Source organism: Mycteria americana, chromosome 2 (assembly GCF_035582795.1).
Source record: "Mycteria americana isolate JAX WOST 10 ecotype Jacksonville Zoo and Gardens chromosome 2, USCA_MyAme_1.0, whole genome shotgun sequence".
In the NCBI taxonomy this organism is placed as follows: Eukaryota; Metazoa; Chordata; class Aves; order Ciconiiformes; family Ciconiidae; genus Mycteria; species Mycteria americana.
Window position 1 is genome coordinate 173,180,970 of NC_134366.1, and position 17,898 is coordinate 173,198,867.

A 17,898-nucleotide genomic window follows, 5' to 3' on the forward strand; every position below is an offset into this window, starting at 1 on the left:
AACGCAGGACCCTTCAATCTCAATGCAGGTTGCCGAGGCACTCGACTGACACCCTGAGATCGGGCTGGTGTTGGTGTCCTGTTGTTGCTTGCTGCCAAGGATGCACTGTATGGGTCGGCCTTGCAAACCTTGCCTGCTCTGTGCTCCTTGCTCAGGCATTGCTAACGCAGGAGAAGGGTGACAGCACTACTTGCATGGGGAACACGGGCATATTTGTCCCAATTCACACCATTTCATTGTGGGCATGATCATGGAAGAAGAACTGTGCACTCATTAAAAAATGGGTTGTAACAATGATCTTCCTTGAGGAGGGAAAGTGGGAGGGAAAAGGTTATTTCCATTAATGCTTGCAATGTTCTTGGTGGTCCTCAGATACCACTGGAGACATGAATATTACTGTTGCTATTAGTGCTTTAAAAGTCAAAGAGACCCTCCAGGTTGCCCTCCGCAACCCTAAGCAGATATATCTGATGGACATTTACAGACCTCAAGGCCTGTTGTTGTTGTGGGTTTGATGTCCTCCCGATGCTCTGCAACATGAATATTAGATGCTTCGTGTCTTTGCTTTGGACTTTCCAGGAAGGATTTTCCAAAGTGGTCTAAGATAGCTGCAGCTGGAGTCAGTGGTAAACCTCTTCCAAGGGGCTTTAAACACACCTGACCACCTCCTGCAGGGCTGTGGCTCTTCTGAGTATTGTATCCCACAAAAACACATGCTGTATTTGATCCACTTTCCAGAAGGGAGCAGCAAAAGGATTCTGTGTGAAAGGAGGAAAAAGGAAGAACATCAGTAGGTTGAGTCAGGAAAGATGCCGAATGAAATCCTTCTGCAGTGGTGTTGATGCAGAACAAACTGAGGGCCATTTTATTCTTGCCTTTCAAGCCAAGGGTGAAAGAGGCTATTCCAAGGACTCAGATCTGCAACTGCCCATCTTGAATATCACAGACGCACCATGCTTAGAGTAGTGGACGCTGTTCTACAGGACCTCCATATTTCATTCTAGTTGCTCCAAATAACCCCATAAACAGCATGGCACTGATTTGCTTCATTTTTCCCTTTCTTCTCTCCTGGCAGGGAACCACCAACCAGACCTGCATCCTGTGGGATGAGACCGATGGGTGAGTGCTGCGGGTTTCTCTTTACTCTCATGGGTCCCTTTGCTTTCTGGGGTGAAATCATCACAAATTTAAGAGTGATGTGTAAGTTTGTCACAGCCACTTGCTCGCTCTACTTAGTTTTTTCTTACGTCCACCTTCACGGCTGACAAAGTCCTTTGCCCTGGTGGGGAGTGCTCCTTCCTTCACACAGATGCATCCATTCTTACTGCGTTGTCTTTTAGTGCCAGTTGAACTAGGTCTTATATTTAAAGATCTGCGATTAGACGTTGTCAGTATAGCCCGTGAAGGGCCCTATGTGCCAGGAGCATCGTGTGTCTGTACCAGGGAAACATCTCTCAGTATCCAAGCAGGGATGTTCATGTGTACTTCTGCTCCCATGGAGGAGCGTTTGCATTTTCCTTTGCTGCTTTGGACCCTAGTCTGCATTTTGCAAAAGTGGCCTCTTATTTTGACTCTTCCAATATTGGACTTTCCTGCATGAGGAATATGTGAACTGAGACCCAAGACTGTGGAGTCCTTCGCAGATTGCCCTAAATTGAGCTCGACATAGCAGTTCTTGGGTCTCTTCAGTGCTCACCCCAAATTGTTCACCGTAAGGAGAGTAATGCAAAATCAGAGCCTACTGTTGCAAATACAGCCTGCAGTGGTGAAGTAGGTGATGTGCTGCTGTGATACAGAAAAATGATTTCTGTCAGGATTCGTGCAATGACTGGTGCTGTTCAGGAGGTGTTGAGTGATGTGATTGTGGTCAGCAGGGAAAAAAGAAATCCAAAGTTACCACAAAGAGTCAGGACCATAAATCCTATATGGGAAGCATGTATCTTAAAAAAAAAAAAAAAAAAAAGTAGTACACTCTGAAAATGTGATCTTAAATCCTGAGTGAGCTTGATAAAGATACAAAGTTTTTTCTTTAGTGGTGTTTTTACTTCATTGACTTTTGTCTCTCAATTTGAGGACCAACCTGACTTCTTTTCTGCTAACAATCAGTTTCTCTCCTTGAGATCTCATGCATTTGGCACATACCTCTGCATTTATTACTACTATTTATTATTATTATCTGCGGAGTCTGAAAAATTATTCTATTCTTCTCCTTTTATGCTCCATTAAGCTGCATATACACACATAGGCGGGCAACATATTTGCAGTCAGCTTACCATTTTTGTTGGTCTGTGATTAATTTGGCATGTATGAGTGGATCTAAAGCAAAGCTGAAGAACCCACAGGGACTCCCTGCTTGTGAAATCACACCCATGTTGTAGCCCAGGGCAGAACTGGTCCCTCTGGGTTGTAGTGAAAATTGCTCCAGCATTAGAAGACGGTTGGGATGCAAGAGCAAGGTCTGCCCCTTGCTGTGCTATGCTGACTTCACACATCAGGATGCAGGTGAACCTTCATGAAATTACTAAAATGGGATTTTATTATATTACTGAGTCTGTAGTCAGCCCAAAGTAGAGGCTTGTCTGTAGGTGGGCAGACTCAGGAGGAGGCTTGGATAGGAACTGGACTGCTCTGCTAAATCTGTTGTCTCTCCATGCTGGAATGGGATTAAAGCACTTGTACACAAATCCATATTTTGGCAAGTAAAGGCAGAACTTGGAACCAATGCGCCTTCTGGTCTGCCCACCATTTCATTTTTCTTGGCTTTCTAGGTTCTCGAGAGAGGGTTACGTGCAGAAGGATGGAGGTGTTTCCCTGCTATGCTCAGAGCTGGATTTAATTAGCTGTAGTCTGAGCAAGAAAAGAGCAAAATCCAGTTTGCACACGGCTGGATCTGAGGGAGAGTGGTGGCATTCAGGCTGGGTACATATCTGTCAGAGCTGGCACTGAAAGGTGCCTGGTATGAGAAAGATGAAGGGTTGCCCAGTGCTGAACATGGCTTGAGAAGCTTGAATGCCATTGCTGATCTGGAGGCAAAACAGTGCCCAGTTCAGCGTCGTCACCTCGCCTTGTCCTGGGAGGTCTGACTGCTCCGTATACTTGCTCACAAGGCTTGGCAGCTTATTTGGCTGCCTGTCGTCTCTCTGAGAGCATGGGGTGTTAGGAATGCTTTAGTCTTTAATCCTTGCAACTCCACAGCATCAAAGGATGGGCTCGTAGCTAAGAGTTGAGCAGACAATTTCTTGGCACCGGCGCTGTCGTTCAGTTGGTCAGTTGTCAAGGATGGTTTCCAAAACCCCAGCAGATTGGTTGCTCAAATGTTGCCGCTAAGACTCTGCTTTCGGTGCATGTCGGAGTGTGTGTGTGTGCACGTCTGCAAGTGTTTTCAGCCAACATTTGCAATCTCAAGCGGTTGAAAAGTCAAAAATGCTGATGTCAGCAGATTTTGCTACGGGGATGTTCCAAAGCTAGATCCAATCCAGTGAGCTCTGGCAATGGGAGCTGCGAAGCTGTTCGTGCCACATTTTAAAGCTGATTTGCTACCATTGCCACCTCCTGGGAAAGTCTAATGAAAGGCAAACTATGCCAACCCTATTCTCCAGGCCTGAATGCTCACCTCAAACTTGAATGGCACTCTGGAGTTCTCAAGGGTTTTACACCACAGTTTTGGATAACTGCTTCCTATTTGGAGCAAGGATTTTTAGGTTACACCCTGGACCTGTTTGTTGCCTGGTACGTGGTAGAGATCATAACTGGTGACTCTGAGCCAGGAAACCCTGAGGTTCATCCATATTTATGTGGTTCTTCTCTTTGCTCCCACCTTCTCCTTCCTGCCACCCCTCTCTTTAAATTGGAGGTTTTCCCATTGATCAGTCTCATAAGATGGTTGTGCAAGTGGGTGGATTTCAGGAAATCCTATTTCCCAGCTCTGACCAATTTAATGGCTTTACATCTTCATTTCTCTGTCTGTTATTCACCCCGCCACATTCTCTGTACAGCCCAAGCCAGCCTGCCATGGTGTTGCTTGCTCAGAAGGCTCTGCTGTCTCTTAAGCTTGCTCTTTTGCAGGCTCTCCATGATCCTGCTCCAAGGCTGGCTGGCCAGGGAGACCTTCCCTATGTTCGCAGTTGTCCATCTGAGACTGCGGATCTTGGGGATCCAAACTCCATCTGATTCCAGTGAACCAGCCTCTGGATTTAACCCCTTGCAGCCGATGTGACTGAACAGGTACAGAGGCAGGAAACTGGAAGCAATCCTCACATGAGAGCTCCTGCCTGTTACTGCAGCCACCTGAGCTTTCAATCCCATCCAAAACATGCCACAGCCCTTTAAAGGCCACTTAAAATCCATGGGCCGTGAAGGGTTGAACTGTAAAATTGCAATTAGAACAGACAATTATCATGTGGCCATGTGCTTCCTCCAAGACAGAGTTGTTGAACAGAGCACTTAAAAAAAAAAAAAAAGAGGAAGAACCCCCGAGTGTTCATTCATTTGCATTTAGATAGATATTTAAGCTTGTAATATTAATAATGGATTTTTGATTTATTAATCCTACCCCCTTTGAGTGACTGTTAGATTCGTGGGTGGCACCTCTCCATCTCCTTTCTCTTCCTCTTGCCCCCAACTTCTCATGTCATGAAATAAGAGGGGAGAAGATCAGGGACTAATTTCTGTTGTGTTGGGTGCTGCAAGTATGATTAATGAGCTTAGCACTAGCTGGGTAAATTGAAAGTTGAAATCGGAGAATGATTTGGGATTCTCTGGCTCTCCTCCAAGGGTATTCATCTGGAGTAATTATTAGCTGCTTAGCCTTGCTGAAGTTAAAACCTAGGCTGGATCTGGTCTCCTGCGCCCACTTTCTCCTGCTGGGACAGGACGGAGGGAGTTGATGGATGCAGGCATCTTATGTGCTTTCGTGTTCTTATGCATCACCAGATTTGTATTTCTCGCCTGCCTTGCTCTGGTGCACAACAGGGCTGCCATGTGGCAAGGGGAACGGGGAGACAGTTGCCAAAGCTTGTTGTTAGTGGTGGCAGCATTGATTCACGGCTGCAGTGGAAGATGCAGGGCTAGTTAGTGTTGCCGAGCAGTCCTGCTACCCCATGGGACTGGTAAGTCTGTGTACTCAGACCTCCAAAGTTGGTTATGGCATTCTTTGAGCACGGGACCAGGTCAAATGATGGGGATGTTGTGAGATGAAAGGGAACAGTCACAAGCCATCACGTGTCTGCAGAGAGACCATGAGATTAGACTGGCTGTCTGGTGCCATAGATAGACCCACAGCCACAGGTGAATGCTAATTCTCCCCTCCAGCATGCCCTGCCTTGGTGACAGCAGGGACCAAGCGAGCCTGCTGGGTCTTGTATTTTAGCTCATGGTTCATGAAAGAGCATTGTGCCATGCCAGCGTGAAATCCAGTCCCATACCTGCAGAAGCTGGAATCCAGCAGGTCTGCATTGCCAGGGAACCTCTCATCCCACAAGGAAAGCTTGCTCTTAGAGGAGCTGCCTGGCTCCAGCCACCAACTTTTCTCTGCTTCTCTGTCTCCAAGACAAGCATAATAATAGCTAGGCATTATAATAACTGATCTTGAGAGGCCTTCCAAACCTTCACAAACATTTGCATAAAAGGCTTTTTGCTCTTAGAAGAGAAAGTGCCTCAGGAGTCTGTGGTTTTGATTCAAGGACACTCTTACCTTCCCTTGGGAAAGGTCATCTGTTCCAGTAATTAAAGCCTTTAACCTATCTAACTTAGGAAATGCAGACCTCACTGTTTAGGAAGGTGTCCCGTGCACAGCAAGGTTAGGCATGGAGAAGAAGGTGAACAGTGCAGCAGCTAGTGGGGCAAGGCTAAATTACATCCTCCTGGCTCTGGGCTGGATCTGATGCCCAGCCGAGGTCAGGCAGAAATCTCCCTCGAGGGTTCACAACTGCACAGAGCGCTGTTTTATGATGTTGCCAAACAATGTAGACTATCAATCTGTCCCCATTTGGAAACTTACAGTATCCTAAAATACAGCTCACAGATGCTGGTTTTACCATCAAGGGGATGGTTGATAGAGCTGTGTGGACCAAGGGCTGGCAGAACTGAAAGGTGATCACACAGAATTGCAATCCACAGGGAGAGCTCTGCAGTGTCATAGTAAGTTTGTTGGAGTGTTTTTGTTTGTTTATTTTGTCTGGAACACCATAGAGGAGCCCCAAAAACATCCTAGAAGGAGGTATTGCCTGTCAGGCACCATAATTTTTCCCTAGGGTAATTGGGTTCTTTTGGGTGTTTATGGTCCAGCCATCCCACAAGTCTTGCAGTGCAGCTGCTTTGCCGGAAATTCCTATTTTCAGGGTGGGATGTCCAGAGTATAATGTACAGGGTCCTAAGCTGTCCGAATTCCTGGCTGCATGTTCTACATGATTACAGGAAAGTCGTGCACTGATGCATGATGCAAGGCAGCGCAAGGAGCAATACAGTGTAGGCTCCATGGGCTTCACCCTACTTTTTGAAAGCCTTTGATGCACTGGATAAAGAGAAAGGCGGGAAGTTTTCTGTGCTTTCTGGGACTTTAGTGCGATCTCAGTCTTGGTGGTTAACTCACTGGTTTACTTTGGAGGGCATGTACAATAGGTGAATTTCTTCTACTACCCCTTGCCACCAGAAAAACGTCACAGAGGGTAGGCTGTATCTATAGCATCCCATGGACACTTTTTGCTCATTACATCAGTTGATCCATCTCCCAGTGCCTGTCTTTTGAAGAAAAGTTTTCTAAAGTCAGGAAACAGATTCCCTTTTCTTCTGTCCATCACCCAGTGCATTAATGGCCCTGCCAGAGCTGTACATCAAGCGGTAACACAGCGTGCCTATGCTGACAAAGATGGATGAGTGCCCCCAGATACAGATAGGGAGGGAATCTATTGCAGACCCGAAGCCCTGTGAGAAATCAGTGCACTTCTCTCCCCTTTGGACCTATGCATGACATATTATATACCATATATTTTCTACTGCAACACTCCAGCTGGCCGTGGGGGAGCAACATTGCCAGTGACATGCCCTTCATGTGATCCCATGCAGGGTGTTTGTGCTGGGCTTTGCCAGTACCCCTGTTCCAGGTTCATTGCCCTTATCTAGCATCTTCATTTTTAGCTCCACCTGCAAATGCTGCCTTTCCCGCGTGCTTCTGTGGAGGTATTGAGGGATGTCTGTGAAAGAAGGCAGTGTTGTGCTTGCAAAGCCTGTCTACAGAGGGGCATGCGGGGAGGTTAATCTGAATATTCCCATTAGTTCCCCTGTGTTAAACTCAGTTAAAAGTACTGTCTAATTCAGCCTATCTGACTGTACTTGCAGTGTGCAACTGGGCAGATTGAATTATGTCCCCAGGAGACCCTTTTTAGCCCTGGATGAGAGTCGGCAGAACGGCTAATGCAGTGAAACCCAGTCACACCTCTAGAGCCTGAGGATTTAGCTTCCCTGCTCAGCCTGGGCTCTGGGGCTGCTGGAAGCACCGAGCAGAACTACTTCCATGGGACTATTTTCCCAGGCATCTGCCTTAGCCTGAGGACACCTTTTCCTGGAACACCTTGTCACCTGGACTTCCAGGTGCTGCAGGAAAGAGGTGGTCCATGTCCTGGTTAGTACAAAGCAGCTGGCACAAGGTACCAGCAGACCACAGGGCTGTGCCCATCCCCATTTGGGAGAGGAGTCGCACTTCTTTGGCCTTTGCTGAGCTACTGCCCAGCAGTCAGCATTGTCTGTGGGACTGGCAAAGGAGGAGCTGGTTTATTCTCCAGCGCCTTTCACAGCACAGGATGCAGGAGAAGCTGAGCAGCAGATACAGGGCTTCTGCTGCCTGCCAAAAGAGCATGGTTTAATGGCTTTCGACAGAAGGGAAAGGGGGAGAAGAGAGAGGATTCAGAGGCTTTGAATCAAATGCTCCAGCTTTTCCCTTGCTTCCCTAGTAAAGGGGTCAGGAATATGGGTGGAATAAATTAATTCCCTTTACAGAACTGGCAGAAGCCAGACACTGAGACCTGGAGGATGCTTCCACTGGGAAGGGGCTTTGGGTTCAGTGGTGTGATTCCCAACCTCAACTCAGTGCTGAGTGTGCGCTGTGAGCCAGAGCACCATGGGGTTCAGGGTGGCTTGTACGTCCACACGTGTGTGTGCTACGTATTCATAGAAAGGCAAATGTGCAAAATACGTGCAAGAATATAAAAGGGTGAATGTGTGGGAACAAGCGAGTGCTGGCGCCTGCGTGTGAGTACAGACACATGCGAGTGTGTTTCTGTGCACAATCAGGGCTGCAGGGTGCTGTTGGTGTGTCAGTGTGAACGTAAGCACACGAGGTATGCAGGTATCTGCAAGTATAAGGCAGCATTTGTATATACGTTTGTGTGTGGACAACACAAAAGTACGTGGGCATGTGTACAAATGTACACAAGTACCCAGATAAGGCTCTTAACCCAAGCCAGCCTTCATTTGTGCAATGAATCTCTAGCTACATGTGTACAATATATGTTTAAATGCACGCAGGAGCTATAGAGGGTTTGCGTGTGCGCGAGCAGGAGGACGTGTACGCACAAACCTCTGCACAGCATGCTGTGCGTGCCAGACGGGGGTTGCATGTTTTGCCTGCATCCCTGCTTGCTCTCTTTATTTACAGCTGTTTGCTCCGAAGCCACGATGCCCTTTACTCATGTTCCCTTTGCGGATGGGAGGGGATAAGTTTAGCAGCCCTGTGCCCTTCCGTAGCCATCTGCCATAGAAGTGCCAGGCTGCCGAGGGCTTTCGGTGGCATGGGGTGGAAGTCCACCTTGACTTCCCAGGTTGCATGAAGGGACTCCAGGCCCCATCCCTGGTGCATTTCTGCTGCATTTCACTTGGTGCTTGTCTTTGTGGTACCTTGTATGTTCTGAGAATGTAGTAACACAGTAGAGGCATCTGTATATGCTGGTGGAGAGCTCTGATTCACATCTCCAGGCCTTTAAGTGTGGGGAAAAAAAAGAGGCTAGGGAAACTTGAAGCCTACCCTTGGTGTGCTCTAACTCCAATGACTCAATAGCCAACAGAGTGCAGCTTTGAAGCAACTTCAAGGCAGGCTCAGATGCATGGAGGAGAGACAAACACCTGCACTACCAGGATGCTCAGCACTCTCTGTGTGTAAAAGTCAGAGCAGAGTCACTGTACCTCCACATACTTCTTTGCTGGATTGATTTTATTCTCCCTTTATGGGCACAAGAAAGCCTGTCTAGATCCAGAGCAGGACTTCCCAAGTGGTTCTGTCTCTAAACCTGCAGATCTTATCACCATCCTGAGGATATCAGGTCTGTATCCTCTGGAGCATTGTTTGGCTTTGCTGGAAGCTGAAGGCTGCAGAGCAGCCTGTGCGTGATGTGAGGAAGGTGTGTTACGACCACAAGTATCTCAGGACCAGGGTTTTCCAAAGCACAGACCATCAGCACTAGGCAGATGCTCAAGCAGGTTACGTCCTATGTGTCTCTGTTAAGAACACAAGAAAAAGTTTCCCCATCAGGCTTCTTTGTTCAACTTCCTTGCAAGGCTGAGGTAAGTTCAGATGAACTTAAAATGCCTCATTTTTTAATGAATCCGTGAACTACACCGGCATGCAAGCCAGAAACACAACACTACTCCCTGTAATCACAATAATTTTAGATTGCTAAAATTTGGGGGGCTCAGTATTTCTTAAAATCTCTTGACAACCATGTAAGAGTTTATTCTTTATCTTTACCGACTGGCCTAAAGAAAACCCTCCTGAGTTGGTATTCTTAGCAGGTCTCTTGCCTGCTTTGTGAATCAGCCACAGAAAGCCACCAGCACATATTCCATAGCCAGGGCAATGGATTGCCCCACAGTGGGGATCCTAACGGCGGGGAGGGGGGGCAATATTTCCCCTTCCAGTCCCAGATACCTTGCAGAGCTCTCACATTCATGATGGGAGTCCATGGCAAATGGTCAGGGTGCAGAGACAGGTTTATGAGTCAATGTCATTGATCAAAGGTGGGTAGGATTGATGGATGTGGGAGAAAAGTGCTGAGAACTGGCACACTGTGAATAAGGACGGTGAAAGTTTGCCCCTATCTGTAAAGAGGAGAAAAAGACTTGTTTTCATTTTCACCTGACTGCTTGTGCACTGCACTAGGAGATTAAATATTCTGCTAAAACAGCAGCAAAAGGAGGACACAGTGCCTGGGATACAGCCTTCATCTGATGATGAACTTTCCGTGTGTCTGGGCAAATCAGTGTCAGCTTTGTGCCTCAGTTTTCCCTGAGTCTACTGTGCTAATAATATCAGACAGCTCTATTAAATGTCATGAAATCTAAGAGCGAGGAGCTCCATTAAGTGATAGGAAGTAGCAAAAATAAGTATTGTTATTTATCACTGAGAACTGATTATCTAAACGTGAGCTTTATGATTGAACTGGTCATCCGTGCAAGATGAGCGCACATCACGTCAGCTTTGCCCATCGCGCCTCAGTCGTGTGAGCAGCAGTGAGTACCGCAATGTGAATTTTAGTCTTCACGAAGCGGAATGGAACCAGGGAGTCTCAGGGCAATCGCTGTGAGACTGAGCACACCATGGCGTGGGACACCGGCCTGTGCATCCCACCGGCTGCCCGAGCTAACGGTGGCCTCCCAGCCATGTGGCAGAGCAGATTAGCAAATGCACGCAGCATCCAGCCCGCTCTGACAGCCGGCTCGATGCGGAGCACGGCAGCTTCTCCCAGCGCAGGGAGAACCCATGTCTTGCAGTCGAACTGCTGCCCGAGTGGGAAGAGCAGGAGCAGGCAGACCCATACGGTAGGCAGCGCTGAGCCCTTCTAGAGGCAATGGGTAAAGCCCTCCTCCAGGAGAGGACAGATCCTCTTTGCCCTGACCATTGGATTTATTGGGATCTACTTTAACCCTCAGTCAGGAGTTGCATAAAGAAAAATAACTGATGCAGCAAGGTCAGAAAGCCCTGTTACATGGCATATAATGATTTTCAGACTTGTCAAGGCCCTTTCCAGGGCTTTGCAAATACTTTGATTCAATTATAATAATGACCCTTTGGAAGATGCGTATTAATCTCCTGGAGCAGCCCTCCGCTTTAGGCCAGAGCTGCCTCTCAAGGTGGTTTAAAGTACACGTGCAGTGTTGGTGGGATGATAAGTCAGGCAGGGGAGTTGCTACCTGCCTCTGAGGGAGAGCCAGGGAACAAATTCACCCTCTGCCAGAGCATGGTGCCTGGCAGGGTGACCCTAAGCCTGACCCAGCAAGAGCCTACATCTTCCTGGGGTGAATTCTGCAAGGTTTGAGGACAGTTTTTCTTTCTGGTGTGGATGGAAGTGCATGCAGCAAATGGGGTGGGAAGTAAATGAGTTCCCCTCAGCTTTTGGTGATGTATCCAATCTACCACCAGCTAGGCAAGGGGACAAAAATGGAAAGGGTCATAATTGCATTGATGAGTTATGGACTGTCCTCAAAAACCTAAATGCTGTCATTTGCAGGTGGGGAAGGAGAAACTGAGGGAATGATTTATCCGCTGTCACCAAGGAGGAGCAGAGCTGAGCAGCAACTCAGATCTCCTGTCCTCTCTTACAGCTGTGCTGGTGGCTCTGAATAAAAGTTAGCTATGTCCTGTATTGGGAGAACAGGAGTCCAGAGGAGGCAAGGATCCAGGAGAATGTTACTCTTTTTTTAGCTGTGGATATTATTTATTTAGTGGTGGTTTTAGCTCATATGTCAAATCTTAAGGAATGCTGAGCATCCTTCAAACCTCAGCAAGGCTCCTGACAGCTTCAAGGGTACTCCACAGGATTTGATCCAGGGATTCTCGATATGCATGTGATTTTTTTTTCTTATTTTAATCTTAATCGGAGGCTGGGGCACAAGTGCTGCAAAGGGCTGTTTGCAGGTCTTTTGACTGTCAGGGGGGGTATCTTTGTCTTTGATCTTCCATATGGGCCCAAATGAAAGCTGCAGTAAAGTATCACTGCTATTGGGAAGTTTGTTTTGTTCAGGCAGACCCTTGCCAGTCCATGTGTCCCATGCATCAGTCAAAACTGTGCTGGAGATTTTGCCGACATTTAACAGCATGTGCCAAGGGCCTGTTTAGTGACTCGTAGTGATGAGTGAGGCAGAGCACTGCAATGCAAATACCTAAAATCCAGGCAGCTTCAAGAAAAAACTGTCTCTGGAGCTGCAGCACACATGGCAATGCAAGGAAGGTGGAGGGAGCTCCCTGTGTCTAATATTACTGCAGGATCCGGGTCCTGGCGGGGAAAATCATCCTTCAGCTGCAGTGTTACCTGGAGGGAAGGGATTTTTGATGCCTAAGGTGTAATTTACACATGCCAGCACATGGGGAGCCAGCGTGAGTGCAGTGATAGGAAAGGCTGTAGCACACACACAGCTGTGGCTGTATTGCAGCCCTAGCGTCTTCCCAGTCATTAAAGTTGCACTGATTAGTCCCGGCAGAGAATCTGCTGTCCATCCCCAAGAGAAACAACTTAGGGTGAGGGGGGAGATTGAACACGCTTTGACTGAGACTCCTGTAACAGGGCAGGGGAGGAAACAACCTGCAGCTCAGAACTGGCACTGCCTCAGCACGGTGGAGCAGACACACAGGAGACCCCCACACCCATACAAGGAATGGTATGGAGAGGATGAATAGAATAGAATAGAATAGAATAGAATAGAATAGAATAGAATAGCATAGAATATAATATTTTCAGTTGGAAGGGATCTACAGTGATCATCTAGTCCAACTGCCTGACCGCTTCAGAGCTGCCCAAAAGTTTTTAAGGGCATTGTCCAAATGCCTCTCAAACACTGACAGGCATGGGGCATCAACCACCTCTCTAGGAAGCCTGTTCCAGTGTTTGACCAGCCTCTCTGTAAATAAATGCTTCCTAATGTCAAGTCTGAAATGATGGGGAGGTGTTTCCCATCACAATGTTCTCAGGAGTATTATGTTTGTGGGACAAAAATTGTTTTGATTTTTTTCATGTAGCTATAAAAAGAAATCCCCGCCTCCGCCCCCGCTTCTTGGAGGCTGCTGCATTTCTCTCCACTTAGGCATCAACATCTCAGAAGTATTGTTACAAATGGCATAACTGCGCTGGGCATTTCCCCACTTCCCAGTTCATTTTCACCCAATTCATTCAGTTTACAAGTGCAAAAGATGCTTTTGCTAACTCCCAGCTCCTCCTGGGATCTGGAAAGCAGCTGAGATCGTCCTGCCCATTACATCTTCAGCAACAGTAAAAAGCTGTTGCCGCAGTCTGTGAAACAGGACTTACATGACTCCTATTACTGTCATGCCTGAGTATTTCACAGCCTTCAATGTGTTGTTATTGCAACTAGAGCTGAACAAAAAACTCCTTTTCTAGGTCACTTACAGTTCTGAAGTTTCTTTAACATTTGCCTTTACCCGGATTAATGTTTTAGGAGAATTTTGGTGAAGAGAAAAGGCAGGAAGAAGCACTGTCAGCCAAATGACAAGTGTCACTTTGCTTTTGAGGCTTTCAGGGTTAAGATGGCTTCAAAATGCAGCAAAACTGACAGTAATTCTCAGAACATTTCTGCTGCTCTGAAGCTGGAGCCATGAGGGGACCTGCTCTCGGGTCCCCTGAACATGGGACTTGCAAGGAGCACTTTTGTTCTCCTGGCCTTCCTCCCAGGAAAGCTATCAGAAGAGGTGGCCAGGGAGCCCCCAGCTTGTGAGCAATACTCCTTCACTCTGACATCGCTTGTCATCTCAGGAAAGAAAGAAAGATCAAACAGGAGGATGGAGTGGGAGCTGTCACATCCACTGCATGTTTTCTGCTCAATTATGCTACCCTTGGGCGGGTGAAGGCTGGGACCAGCAGCTTCATCACTTTGGTCCTAACCTGCCTCTGTCTAATCACTGTTCAGTGTGTGTGGAAGACCTTGATTCACAAGCCAGCAATGCTGGCAGGGGCATTTGAATGGGTTGGGGACAATACAGCAAACCTGTACCAGCACACATCTTAGCGCTGTGGTTTCCAACCTTTTTTTTTTTCCTTCAGGACCCCTGAGTGTCAAACTAAACACCCAGATCAACTTCTCCCCCTCTACACACGTGTATGCACTTGGACCCCCTTTGATCTCCAGACCCTCTCTCCCCCACTGGTTCTCTTTCTCCAGTGGCTCCAGAAACTTCCTTCCCTGCAAAATCTCTGCTGTTTATTCCCTAGAGTAAAGCTGAACAACTCCTATTGCTATTGCCGACGCTCATTTGCTTCTCTCCCCTGGGGTGGAGAGAGCTGCAGCAGCAGGAATCCCCCTTATTCACCCGCTGCAAACCCAGGCTGATCTCTTCTTATTGCAACTCCTGGCTCCAGGTGCCAGCTTGGCTTTTGGAGACAACACCCTGGCAATGTGCAGCTCTGCTGAGCCAGAGGATAAAAGCTTCCTGCTGGGATTCTGCATTTCATCTGCGGTGGTGATATTAGCTGGCTTATTCCTATGTTCCTTCCCTCCCCTGAGCAAGGAAAGAGAGTACCAGGAGGGTTAAGTGTATTTAGTTGTTATTGGCTTAATACCTGAGATCTCCATGAGTCTCAATGGGGCTTCTGAGTTTCCCAACTTGGGAGTTACAGACCCAGTCCTACTCCCTCCAGGGTCTGTGAGAGGCTGAGTCTCACAAGTCGGTGCCTTTAGCTAGCAGGAGCTGGTTCACATTCTGCAAGGACGTTGTAGCATGGAACTGGAGCCCAAGGTATCTGCACAGGTCTGCAGGAGGTGCAGAAGCAGGGCTTCAGTGATCAGTCTGCCAAGGGAGAAGGCAATGATAAATGTGTTTGGCACTGGCGTGTGTGCATATTATTGTTGGGCAGATTGGGGTGGATGGATGAACAGGAAAAAAGGACACTTCACCCCTAGGACTGCACCTTCTGCTGTGCAATCGGCGTTTTCTGCAATAAAGGCCATTCCCGATGCTGCAAATCACAGACAGGGCAGCACAGACATTTTTCGGTATAAATTGCTTTAGCCAGCACAGCCATCGTTTATGCTGCTTTATAATTGGCAGGTATTTAATTAGCTGAGGAGTATTTCTGTGTCTTCCTACTAAGTGGGAAGTTAGAAACTCCCTATCAGGTGAATACTCATTGAGTCCCTTCAAAGCCTGTCACTGCAACTCAGCTTAACGTCAGGACACAAAATACATCAGACGGTTCAGTGCAAGTTTGCACAGATGCTGCAACATTTGTCCAACTTGGACAAGTTGGTTGGCTGAAGGTAGGGGTGTTGCTGGAGCTATGAGATAAAATCCACTGTCTGGGTTTCTTGGGGAGCGCTCTGTCCTTTGTGTTGCCCAGATGTACAGAGATAAAGGAGGATGGCGAGGAGGGAAGAGAAAGCTTAATGAAGAAATGTTGCTGGGAGGAGAGAGGTTTCCACCAGCCAGTATCTCTGAAAGCTATTTTCATTAGCAGAAAGTGGGTTTAAAAGGTTTTGATAGCAATCCTTCTTTGCATGAGCTCCAGGGGCTGGCGGAGTGTTTGGTTACCAGCGTAGCTTTGGTTAAATACATTTTCAGCAGCAAAGCTGGGAAATGACTCTCCCTCCTCCCCCGTGACCTGCTTTCCTGAGAAAAGCACAAGCAGATCCGTGTCGCTCTGCTCAGCACCCGCTCCTTATTCCTGCTCTTCGCAAAATGCTGGGGAATTAGGTCCGCGGGTCAGGCATCTCTTTTCTCCCAGCCAGATACATCAGTCGGGGAAGGTAGGAATTAGAGCAGACCCAACAGTCACACTGTCCACATAAAACCATTGGGTTTGCACGGCGGGGAAATCTTCCAGCAGGAGAACCTCTGCCAGCTTTGAAGGTCTGGAGCTTGATTCGTGTTTCGACCTCCTGCCAGTCCAGCCAGGCTTTTAGCAGGCTGGAGAAGGGAAGTTTGCTCCACTGCTCTCTAGTTTCCCTACAACACTGAGCTTTGCTGTCTGTGGCTTTCTGCATCCCCGCATCCTCGCTGCTGTCTTGCACTTCAAATTGTGACAAGGTACCGTTCCCAGCAGCGTGGCTTGGGGCTGAAAGGGAATCGATGAATCCAGCCGCCTCTCTGCTTGTTGCTCTGCTCCCAGCTGAGCAGCGCAGCCCCGCTGAGGGATGTCACCTTCTCCCTCTGATTGATCTGGGTCCTGCCCACCAGGGAGCTGTTTACATCGACCTCCGGTGAGAAACCATCTGATCAGCACCCAGGAGGGCTGGGAACAAGTTGTTCAAGGAGAGGGGGCAGCATGATCTTAAACATCAGCATTTATTTATTAGCATTTATTTAGCTACTAGTGCACCAGCCCCCTCACTGCATTAGCATCGTCTTTATTTCCCAGAGGTTTCCTCCTCTTCTGCTAATGTAAATCCAAAGCGAACCCTCTAGTAGATTTCTTAATACGCCCACGTAACTCAAGTCAGAAATCACACTGGTCCTGCCAGGGTGGGCTTTTGTGGTTTGCTTTACATTTTATTTACCCCTTCTCACCCAAAACCTGTGATAAACTAGCATATAATGTGAAAGGACGTCTATAGTGGCTATAGACGCAGAATAACGATGAGGAGGTGGTGAGCAGCGATGCGGTATTCCTGAACCAGGATTCAAATAACCTTCAGGAACGGGCAGATGCTGCTTTCCCAAATTTGAACTGGGATCAAGGGAGGCACTCCACGCATTCAAGGGGCTGTCAGCTCTGCTTCTTTTGGCTGCTCCACTTCCATGAAACGCTCATTTTGCAGAGTGCAAAGGAAAAGGAGGCCAAAGGGAAAGGAAGGAGCAAAGGAAAGCACTGGCAGAGAAAAAAGTGCAGCTAGCTGAGCTCACACTGCCTCAACCTTCTCACCTACAGAGCAGCGTCCCTGTGTGCATGTGTGTGCGTGTGTCTGCCTCTTGCTGCTCTCACCTGGCTCTCTGAACTCCTCCAAGGAATCGCTCCTTGGGCCTGATTCAGAGCTCACTGATGTACAGTTGTAGGCTTGAAGTGGGTCTTGATTTTCATTTTGGTGTTTCCCTGAGGTTCTGATCGTGGGACAATTGTGCCAATACCAGCAAGGCTCAAAGCTCTGTCTGTCTGAGGAGCAGGGTTGGACCCTAACGGACAGGCTAACACAGCCAGAAGTAACCTGCTGTTATTGTGGTCTGTACAGCCACTACCAAGTCTGTATTGCCCGGAAGAACCTTATTAGTATGTTTGAAAGACATGATAAAAACAATTCAGGGTTTTAAAAATGTCAGTCCCACAGCCTCCTTCAGTTCCTCCACCCCCCTCCTTACACTTATAAAAACAGGGTCTTAGATGCTTCATTGCAAAATGTGAGTTGCTTGTGCTAAAAGGAGGTGGCAGTGCCTAAGTGACCTTTCTCCCGGCAATCCCAGGGCGGTGATGTGAAATGTGCAAACACGTAATGTGCCGTGATGGGACGAGTATCTTCTGTGCCCAGTGGCTGAGCCGAAGGGTGACCTGCTTCACCTGCTTGCAGTTTGATGGGGATGTTTGCTGAGCTCTCTTGCTTTTGGCTGCAAAGAAGCAGGTGTGAAAGGTGCGCTTCCACTTTGAGCTTGCCCACCGTTCCTTTGGAGTTATTTGGCAAGAGATAGATTAGGAAATGCTTAGTGAACAGACAGCCCCAAAGGGCTCAGCAGCTCCCCTGGATTCAGAATAATTTCAAAATACCCCCAGAATTCGTTTGTATGGTGCCAAGCCCTTCTCAGAAGATTTCTTGCACCCCCTCTCCTTTGCCTCAGCCAACACATGACTTTCCATTTTTTAGGGTGATTGCCTTTGCTCTGCTTTTAATGCCTCTTCTCAGCTGGAAACACTGGAGCGTGAAGCTATACAGGGTTCCCAGGTCCAGATATGTCTGTTACTGTGATCCAGTTTCATCTGT

At 47.8% G+C, this 17,898-nt stretch overlaps 1 protein-coding gene across 4 annotated transcripts in view; it reads left to right on the forward strand.

Annotated features, from left to right (window-relative positions):
- LOC142406443 (adhesion G protein-coupled receptor B1-like) overlaps positions 1 to 17,898 on the forward strand; it is a 130,758-nt gene that overhangs the window by 14,250 nt on the left and 98,610 nt on the right. For all 4 annotated transcript variants that reach the window (XM_075495363.1, XM_075495364.1, XM_075495365.1 and 1 more), the window contains exon 8: positions 1,076 to 1,119. In XM_075495363.1, the coding sequence (XP_075351478.1) occupies positions 1,076 to 1,119 (44 nt within the window). The remainder of the gene's footprint in view (positions 1 to 1,075; positions 1,120 to 17,898) is intronic.